The sequence below is a fragment of the Neltuma alba genome, unplaced genomic scaffold (genome assembly GCF_004799145.2).
Source record: "Neltuma alba isolate B1F8T4 unplaced genomic scaffold, ASM479914v2 tig00006832_pilon, whole genome shotgun sequence".
In the NCBI taxonomy this organism is placed as follows: domain Eukaryota; kingdom Viridiplantae; phylum Streptophyta; class Magnoliopsida; order Fabales; family Fabaceae; genus Neltuma; species Neltuma alba.
In genome coordinates this window covers 51063-61793 of record NW_021634590.1, presented here as the reverse complement: position 1 = coordinate 61793, position 10731 = coordinate 51063, and the positions used below count along the sequence as shown (strand labels likewise).

Genomic DNA, 10731 nt, shown 5'->3' with positions numbered 1-10731 from the left:
TCAAAAACCATTGTATCCGAAGTTAAGATATGGTAGTTAAAAGCTTAAATAGTAGTTAAAAGCTCCGAACGAGCCTCTGGATTTAAAATGCGTAGACCAACAGCTTCGTTTAGAGTCCGCAAAGAACATGAAAAGGTAAGAAATGGAACAGAGAGAGGGAGGGAGAGAGGAACCTGTAAAGCCAAGTTTTTCTGAAGAAGAGCGTTAGCCTGAGGCCAGAAGCTCCCAGAGCCACTGGGCAAATCCGCCATTGATGACCGTTAGATTCAACTGAGTGAGTCAGATTGCCGCATTCGAACTCTCGGATCAAGAGGCGAAAGCAAGCATCAACACGCTTCCACCACCAAGCCAGAAGTTTGATGGGTGACCGTCAAATTCGATGGACGCTTGTCGTCTTAAGATAGCTAGTCGTTTGCTTAGAACGGTCCGAAATTTGAATTTTCATTTTCTCAATTTCAGTCTGATCAGTTATTACCAATCTCAATCAAATAACCTCCCAATCACAATTTAATGATAAATTTTTCTGTTGGAAAAAAAAAAATTCCGTCCAATTCCTTAAATATATGAGTTTTTTGATACAACGGAAAATAAAGCGATTATTATCAGCCTCAATCAACCTCTGGTCACAATTTAATAATAATTTTTTCTGTTAGAAAAAAAATAATGAAATTTTCCGTTCAATTCCTTAAATATATCTTTGTTTTTTGGAGAATAATTTCGCTAATTTCAAATAAATGTAACCGTAAATGTAGGGATTTGCACGAAACATATTTTAACAGAAATAGAAAAATGTGGTGTCTAGATGATATAAATTTTACTTCATTGAAATTGTTTATCATTCGCGTACGTGTACTGGACAAAATTGAAGGCCGTACAAATATAATTTAGGATTACAAATTTTAAAAATTCCAATAAAAGAGAAAAAGTCATTAATAATTTAATGCACAAAATAAAATAATTTAATTACCTACTTCATAGAATGTTTGATGTTAAGAATTGAAAAAATAGTTGCAGATTAGCGTTGATATATTTTTTGTCGTTAATATTTGAATATATTTTGATTTTAATCCCTCAAATTTTAAATTTATAGTTTTAGTCTTAAAATTTAGTGTCTCTTAAAATGTTAATACTTGAAGTGTGACAATATTAAAATTTATCAAAACATTAAAGTGATAATGTGAAATTAACATATATTAGGTTAGCTGGATCTCGTGTGAATCACATGAAGCTTTAAAATATGACAAACATGCCAAAAAAAAAAGAGCTAAACAGTTGCATTTTGAGGACATATTCTTATATTTTTATCATCTGTTATTTATACAAAATTCAGATAGAAAACCATCTAGTTAGTTCAAAACTTCAAATCACCACTTTAACACTATTTATGATACTTCTAAAGACTAACATTTTAAAACGGACTAAATTTCAGAAACCAAAATCAGAAGTTTAAAATTTGAGAAATCAAAATCAAAACAAACCCATATTTTAGGAACCAAAAATTTTATGAACCCTATAAATTATTATTAACTTAGTAATAAATTATAAAAGAGTATTAAATCCTACAACTATATTTATTACTTAAACAATTTTTTGATAAATAACCTAAATAATTTTTTTTAATTTTTTCAAATTTGATATCAAAATTTGATACTTTGAGGTGCTTGATACAAATAAAAATATATTTTAAAATGCTATATGCATCTAGAAAAATACTTGGTACTGAATCACCTTAACGCTTAATAAAATTTGTTATTGATTTTCTTCTTCTTTTTTATTTCATATGAGTTATTAACTTTCACTATCATATTTTGTCATATGTATTAAAACTACTTTTTAAGTTTGCATAATTAATAATAATATTTTTAAAAAATTATAAATTTAAAAAACAAAATAGATTGAAATTTTATATTTGGATTAAATCAAATTCAAATCTAAATTGTATATTAATTACAGGAGGTATTATATTGATATTAATGATGGATGATTTGGTTGATTCATACCAAAATTATTTTCAAAAGAAACAGATTTGCACTATAATAAGTGCTTTCAGTGACGGATATGTAAATTCAGAAAGCGCAAGAAGAAATCTCCTAGACGTATGTCTAAACTTGCTTTATTAATTTTTTGTAATAATATTCTCATGTATTTGGAAAAAAAGCTATCAATAGTAAAATTTCTATCAACTAGGTCCTATGGATTTACATTTGCAGCAAAACAATTTAAACTCATGTTTATATAAATCACATCCTTACCAATTAAATTAAAATTTTTGTTGCTATTTTCTATTTGCTTCTTCTAAAGAAATTGAATACAAGAGTTAAGTCTCTTGCAAATTAGAGTGAACTTTTTGAAATTTCAGAAATTGAAGTGGTATTTTTGTGAGATTTTTTCTAAATAACATAGCTCATCTCATCAAGAAATCAAGAAATAAATTAATAAAAAATTAATTTATAAGAATTAACTTATTGCTTTAAATACCACTTCCTAAGATTCAATTTATTATTTTTTAACTAATTTATTTTATTTATAAATTAATATATAATTTAATAATACACATAAGTATTTTAGGAAAACCTTATGTGTATAATTAAGTAATTTAATAAATTTTTTATTTTGAATCGGAGTATTTCTAGTCCAGTTGCGTTTGAAAATTATTATTCGCGATTTGATTTGAAATTCAGAGAATCAGTCTCATGAGTTCCCACGTCTCCTCCACCTTCCTCTTCGAGTCTCCGAGGTGCTTTCTCTGTAATACTCTCTCTCGTGGTGACTCTCTGCTTATTCCCGCTTCATCCTCCTCCCCGTTTCCCTCCAAACGGGGTCCGATTCTGTGCCAGAAGATGTCCTGCTTCTCTCAAACCTCCTTTCCTACCTTCACCACTGTCAGCATATCTTTCTCGGAGCTCAAAGTACCCCTCTCTCGCTCTCTCTTTCCTCATTGTGTTTTTGGTTCAATGGATATCTTGTGATTACTATTTATCGTGAGTGAACTGATTCTGAAATGGATTTTAAACGTGCCAACATGCAAATAGCGGTTGTTTAAATGTGTTTGTTGTGGGCGTGCTATGGCGATTAGTGAAGTATTGATGCTTTGTCTTGTGCAACACTGAAGATATTCTCGATGCAATTGTGTTGCTACAAGTGTAATTTGACTTGTGTTTTGTTTATTGATTTGGTTCGTTTTTTATTTGCTGTGGCAGGATAAGAACTCTGACTTGTCGATGAAGATTGAAGAAGGGTTTGGGCCCAATGGACTAGGAATTCTTTCGGTCACAGATGTCTGTGCAAAGTTGCTTTTTATACCACCTATTAATTCCAGCCTTGATAAACTACAATATTTTTGGTTTTGGAGGGATTAAATATTTTGATTTAGTTAGTTCTTATGTAGTTCGTTGTAATGCTTTGCACATAAATTGGCATTGAATTTTTGCGGCGTTCTGTTCCCAACTGTGAGAATATATTTTCGTTTTACTTCTAAGGAATCCATTCACTTGGCATCACTTGGGTTGGGCTAGCCAGTGTTATTACCCTTATGGGGTACCATTAAGATCTAAGAACTAATCCTTGAGCCTCTCCCATCCAACATGATAGATTGATAGACTTTTAGGTTGGGGCTCTCCTCTTGGCTTAAGTTGTGAGCCGTTGACTTTTAAAGGGGTATTCAATATTATGTCCCATCTTGCTTAACCTTTGAGACCCAGGATGGTGCACAAGCTTTGATGCTCTCGGACATGGATGATATCAACAAAAGGATAAGAGGCCAAGCATGCACCAACCATCTGCAAGAACTTGGAATATTGTTGTTCTTGACGTTGGGATTGCACTTAGACATGTTTGTGTTCTCTGAGCCTTAGGAAATCATAAGTGAAGAGAAAGAAAATATAGGCAATGACAAATGAGTAGTGTAAGAATGTGTGCATCATGTCTAAAATTACAATGCATTATCTCTTGTGATGGGTTTTTCTGTTTGTCCTCTAAATCAATCCATATAGATGTGGTTTAGATAATTATGCCGGAACTGGATATTTTGTTTTCTGGCTGAACTATACTTTGTGCCCTCATAACCCTTTAATTGACTTTAGGTCCCTGGATACTCTTCATTACGTACTGATCTTTTGCATCTTGCACCCAGGTAAGTGCTTCAAAATAGTGTTTCTACCATCATTATGGATGCGTTAGTTTAGGATCAAAGATGATTAATAAAAGCATGCTATTTTGGTACTGAAAAGTTTTCCATATGTTCTGTCAGATTGGCTAGTCTCCCTGAAAAGGTGAAGGAGGAACTTGAGGATCCTCATAGCAGGTAATTTCCTCTGTTATTAGAAGTTCTCACCATTTCATTTCCACTTTTCATGATATTTTCTACTTACTCAACCAGTTATATTGCTATCATCTGCCATCCAATACCTTTACTTCTAGATATTTGACAGAGTAAAAATAATATTTTTTTTCCTTCTATCCGCCATGAATTTGCAGGTACAATTTTGGCTGGAGTCATGGGAAAGAGAAGCTTGAATCTGGGAAGCCTGGTAAATTATTTCATCTGTAAGATATAATGCGCAATCTGAGAGATGCTTGATGAGGTTGAAACAAATGTTTTTCATGTTTTATTATATGTCCGCGCAAACCTACATTCTTGTCCACATGTATCTTTTCATATGCATTGGATTGAAGGAAATTCTTAGCTTATTGAAAGTAGAATAGAAGTTACAAAGTTCTTATCTGTTTGTTGGTGTACTTTGATCATTGCACTGGAAAGTGGGCATCGCTTCAGCCCCAAAAAGGTTGAAATTTTATCCAAGAATTTGATGATCTGGACAATACCTTTCTGTAAGGTCAAGTTGGGTTACATGGTCTTATACCACAGCAAAGCATTCTGAGTCTCCTGCTGGGTTTGTCTGTGACCTAAGATAAGAAAATGTTGAGGCAGCTTTGGTTGATGGTGAGATGGCATGCTTAATTCAGCATGAAACAATCCTAATATATCTTTTTGAAAAATGATTCAAAATGAAGCAAATGATATGTACTTTAACGTGTCTGTAATATGTTCTAAAAGTGACTATCTGACGTCAACATAAAAGATATATAATTACGCCTATACGCTAGGTGACTTTCTACTACAAAAGTTATGTTATTTCTGGTTAACATTATTTCTAAATGTAAGCATACTTTTCTCATAAATGAATTATTTCTAAATGTAAGCATACTTTTCTCATAAATGAATGTGATCCAATTATATGATTTTGCTTTTTCAAACATTATGTTGCCTGTATTTTTGAAAAGCATAACTGTTAGTATTTGGTTGCGTGCACAATTTTATGAGAAAATTAATTAATTATCTCTTCATTTTTCTTAAATGAGGTTTCTTTTTATCTTTATCTACTTTTTTTATTCCTCAACTGCAGATCTATTAAAAGGTTCTTTCTATGCAAATCCTATACTAGATAGGCCTACAACAGAGGCATCCTTGATACAACGGTAAAGGCAAATAAAAGCCGATTTTTCTTTGCTCAAGCTGTTTCTTGCCCTTGGCTATTACAAGATCTATAAAATGGCTGATATGGAGTCAACTTTTGCTTTGCTGTATTCTCAACGTTTGGAATGAGTGATTATTTTTCTATAGAAAATACCCTTAGTGCAATAGGTTACATAATTACTTCAAGTTATCATCTGAGTCATTAAGTTCTGTTTTCTCATCACTTTTTAACTCTAAATGACCAAAATGGGAAGTGTTTTCAAGTCTGGTGCTTGTGAGCATATGCATCACCTCAGCTTTTGCATGTTCTGTAGGTATCCGTCATACTGTGGATCAAATATATGGCCCAGCAAAACATTACCGGAACTTGAAGCGGGTATGGCCTAGACCAATTTTACGTGTGCAGCAGTTTTCTATCAAGTGTTGCTGGAAGTATTTCCTCTGATGTTATTTGAATGATCGTGTAATTGATGATTGTAGACTATAAGCTGTTTTTCTGGATTTGCCGTTTGTATGTGCATGCAGCACTTTTGCTATTTGCTTGCCTACATCTTTATCCATTTTTGTGGTTCTCTTTAGCAGATAGTCTGACACTTCTCTTCATGCTTCTCTATAATTTCTGCTGCAGTGCATTGTACATGGAGCAACCTTTTTATTCCCTTGTCTTCTTGGATTATTAGATGTTACAGTTGAATTTGGTCAAGAGCATGTCGTTCTTATGTTTTTCTTGTAAATTACTAAAATTTGAGATAGTGACAATGAAGCGTTTAACTTTTTGTGATCTGTTTTGCCATACTGGTACATGATTACTCAATCAATGCTCACTTGTTTTGATTGTGTAGCTTTCAAAGCACTTGGGAAGCTGATGTTTGATGTTGGGCTGATGTTGGCATATCACTGTGATCAATATGGTAATACAATTAGCTTTATATGTTCTTCCTCAGACAAATACGCTGCCAATGGCCTCCCCAAGCCTTCTATTTCTGTACACATTGAAATCAAATAAAGATCTCTTTATAAAAAGCATATCCAGTAATATGCAAAATAGTTGATATGATCTATGTGGATTTCCTAAAAATGGATTTTTGGCCCATTTTCCTTCCCCCGCTAACTTCCCGTGGTAAGCTGGGAATGGGCCTTGGGTTCTAAGATCCGCCAAGTAAAGGATTTTAGCTGTACGCCCTTATCAGTTTAAGGCTGTGACTTGTGTGGATCATTTGTGAGTGTTGGTATGCTTAGGTGATGCTGCTGATATGGAAATTGTAACTGCTTCCTTTTGTTCTTGAAGAAGGTCTTTTAACAGTTGTATATATTTCCTCTCATTTTTTCTCAAGTAATGATTTTCTGTCACCTTCAATTTTGCTTTTCAGTATCTAAAGGGATGAAAAAGCACCAGGATGAAGGTTTGGAGCCAATACTTCGCCGCTCCCGTTGTCATAAAGGACGTTTGCTTTATTATTTTCCTGCACAACAAGGGTAATTTTGATATTGTTTTTCTTTTGCTCATCTAAAACTTTCAAGTTAACATCTGACAAAAGCAGCGAGCTGATAGTTGAAGTTTGATTTTTTTCCCCCATGAATATATGAATAGAGTGGAAGACATGAATGTAATTAAATGACTTGAGAGATAATATGAAATTCAGAGTCCTTTGTTCATTGTTCATTCATTTAATTTTTCAAAGGTGCCATGTAAAATCGTTTTACTTGCTAAATCTTATTAGCCCTAATTTCATGGTCTATCGAGGACAACATAGGGAATCACTGAGAACTGAAACCTGTAGTTCAATACCTACACTCTAGACTTTCGTTTGTCTGTCTTTTATTTAGCTTAACAGCTTATCTTTTCTTTTACTTTACATTTCTCTTTTTGGGCCAAATTTTTCACTTCCTTTTGAAACCTCGATCTGATAATATTGGGAGAATCACATTTTCAGTTGATGGATAAAGGCATAACATTTCTTCATATGGACATTTTCTCCTGTATATTTTTTCTAGTTCTGTTCATGGACCTGTATATTTCAGGTTTGAGTGGAACTTCCATGATAAAGGACAAACTTACTTTATAGAATACTCTATTTCTAAAGTTGAATTTTTATTAATCTTGTATTTAGCATAGTTTATGATATGCATGACAGTATTGAAAAAGCTGCGAATGACTTGCTTTAACAGCACTCTGGATGGTAGCTCTATGTCTGATTGGTGTGGTTGGCACACAGACCATGGTTCACTAACAGGTGACCATCACTTTTTCTTTTTTGGTCATAAAGGTTTTATTCTAGTGTGTTTGTTGATATAGTAACATGTGTAGGGAAAATTATAAGTTGTCTAGAGAAGAACTAATATTGTTGTTCTTCACGTGTCATCTTTTTCCCCATTTTCTATTCAAATTTTAATTTGCAGGTCTGACCTGTGGTATGTTTAAGAGAAATGGCGTGGAAGTGCCTTGTCCTGATGGTACTGCTGGCTTATATATTCGAACACGAAGTGACCAAGTTGTGAAAGTATGCATTCCTTTCCTGCATTTGAAAGTAAAACGAGATACAATTCAATGAATTCAGAAGATATTGTCATTATTGAAACCTAAAATTTCTTCTTGGTCCGTCTCTCTCCAAGCATGAGTGTTAGAATATTCTTTAATGGAATTACAGACAATGTTGATTCTCCAAAAGTCAAAACTGTGTTATTTATTTCTGTATGTGAAAACATGTTGAAATAAAGGGGTAAAATTCACACGTCTATAATGTCAAATAACATTTATCCATAATTTTTTGATAAGATCATATATTTTATTTAAGAAGGGTAAAAAACCAAATTACTGCAATTTGATCGAAAAAACTTGTGCTACATTCTACTTAAATGGACTGGAATTTTAATAGCAAGAAACACTGATAATAAGGTTTTGATATGCATACAGTTCTTTGAGAGAGATAGACTAGAGATAGGAGAAAATACCTAGTAGAAGTAAAAACTTTTTAACGATAATATTCTAAGAAATGGTTGGAACTTGGAAGTATTTGAAGAGAAATTTAACTGATGTTTGATGCATTTGAATGGGCATCAGTTTCATTTCTAAACTTTTATGGCATTTTTTCTGTTACTTTTTTTAATATATATATATATATATATTATGAAGTCTGATCTACTAACTCCAGACTGCTCACACGTCCAGCCTAATGTCAATAGGGATACGTGTCATAATTCAGCATGAGCAATGTGGGTTTCATAATTTTTTGCAGTCTTGTCCCTTTGTATTTAGGATGAGCAGGACGAAAGCATATATAACAGACGCTACCCTCAGTAGGAATGACGGTTGCATGTAAACTGTGAAAGCATCTGTCCTGTAAATTTTAACTTTCTCTTTTTAACAACTACAGGCTGTTAGTATATGTTTTGGTTTTAATTGCAAATGAATATTCAACAGAAAACTGAATGAAGCTTCCTTGGTTCCTTTTCATGAAGTTGGCTCATGAAGCCTAGAATTATTATAATTCAACACATTGTATGTACTCATTTGATGTTTTACCCATTAGGTTGTGTTTGGAAAAGATGATATAGCCTACCAAATTGGTGAAACCACTGAAATATTATCTGGAGGCTATCTTTGTGCAACACCTCACTGTGTTCGGGTAAACTCTAAGCCTCGGAATCTCTTTGCTGTTCCTTTAAGCATACCATGTGTTATGGTGATCTTACTAGTTACCATATTAAACTATGTTTTATATGTTCCTTTTTTCTTTCTTTATATTGCATCGCTTGGTTTCTTTTTCTCCACACTAGCTATAAATTGCAAACCGGCATCTTTCTCTTCAATATTTTTTTCCCCCGGGAAGTCTTTCATTTTGTACATTTAGTGTTCTTCTGGACCAGCGATCATTCACATTGGTCAATTTTTGTTATGATTTGCTTAAAGTACAAATGCTTTCTTCGGTCTTTCAGTTCAAAGCTCATTTTTCCTCATCGTCTTTCTTGGATGGTGATGGTTTGTATATGAGATGGTCTGATTAGGCCAGCTTAGAAGATAAACTTGGAGATTTGGAATGCTACAGTTTGATTATAAGATACTCTCTTCAGTTCTTAATATAAAACCCATTTTGTAGTACAAAAGTAGTTCTGATATTAAGGACTAGAGGAACAGTGTAAAGTAGTTTTGTGATGATAAATGAACTTTTTCCTCAATGTTCAACTTACCTTCATCTCTAGAGTTGTAGCGTATCAGATCTAGATTCGCTGTCCTCTGGCATCTAATCTTATTAAGTATGGAATTTCTGATCCTTTTAGGCTCCTAAGGGATTGGAGGCTTCTGGTATTGAGCGTTCAACATTTGCATTCTTCATGCAACCTGACTGGTATGTATGGTCAGATACTAAAGTTATCTTTTTAGGCTTTAGTTAACCATGCTGAGTTTGGTGCTTCTTGAATGTATGGCAAAGTTGAGGTTAACTATGAATCCAGGCTTAATTAACAGTTTCCTTTTCAGGGATGAAAAACTCAATTTTCCTGAGGATGTCCATATTCATAAAGAGGTATGCATTTTTAAGCCATGACCCTCATACTGGGAATTACCATTACTGATTAAACCTTAAAAGCTAGACTTTCATATCCGGAGCTCAGTTGAGACAATGAAATGCTTCTGCCTCCTGTATATAAATTTAGTATGCAGGATTTATAGAGGCTAGATCGTGCCTGTTCTTTCTATTTTGCAGCTTATACGATCAAACGCTGCCCTTACTTTCGGAGAGTATTCAGAGATGCTGCTAGACAAATATTACCACCAAAAGAAGTAATGTTACCATTTTGCCTATTAACGTCTAATTATGATTTGAACTCCTTTGCCTTTGTAGATTTTCTCTTGGTTTTCCATTTAGCTGCTAGTTGATCTGGTTTTTCGGTTGATGTTCATTTGATAATCTCTCTTTTTCTTTTAATAATTTTTTTCCAGGACCTAAGGTTTAATGTTAGTATCGTCACAGCCTAGAACTAGTTGGGAGGAATGATTTTCCCATGTCAACAAAATGCCAATTCTTGGGAGAGAAATAATGCCAATGCCACGAATAAAAAGTAACTTGTAATATTATTATGACATTTAATATAACTGACGAATATATCCATAAAAGTTGTAAGTAATTGAGTTATGAACAGTATAGTTCATCTCGAATTTATGGATTAGATTCATTATAAGTATATAAAATATTTAGAATTTGTGATAATAAAGCATTTATTAAGTTATAAGAAAATAGATTACCTTTTTTAGTTTT

The 10731-nt window shown here is 33.2% G+C and overlaps 1 protein-coding gene across 2 annotated transcripts; it reads left to right on the top strand.

The window, feature by feature from the left end:
- The first annotated feature begins 2686 nt into the window (after positions 1-2686).
- LOC114751231 (uncharacterized) lies at positions 2687-10731 on the top strand. Of its 2 annotated transcripts, none has more exons than XM_028939889.1 (16): positions 2687-2909; positions 3201-3278; positions 4083-4132; positions 4250-4303; positions 4477-4529; positions 5406-5478; positions 5791-5852; positions 6319-6387; positions 6847-6952; positions 7646-7710; positions 7877-7977; positions 9007-9102; positions 9755-9822; positions 9954-9999; positions 10180-10256; positions 10416-10731. In XM_028939889.1, exons 1-16 carry the CDS (start codon positions 2694-2696, stop codon positions 10420-10422), a joined length of 1221 nt encoding a protein of 406 aa, XP_028795722.1. In that variant the 5' UTR covers positions 2687-2693; the 3' UTR covers positions 10423-10731. The 2 variants fall into 2 exon arrangements, with proteins under 2 accessions (XP_028795722.1, XP_028795721.1); XM_028939888.1 differs by having other exon boundaries at positions 9007-9159.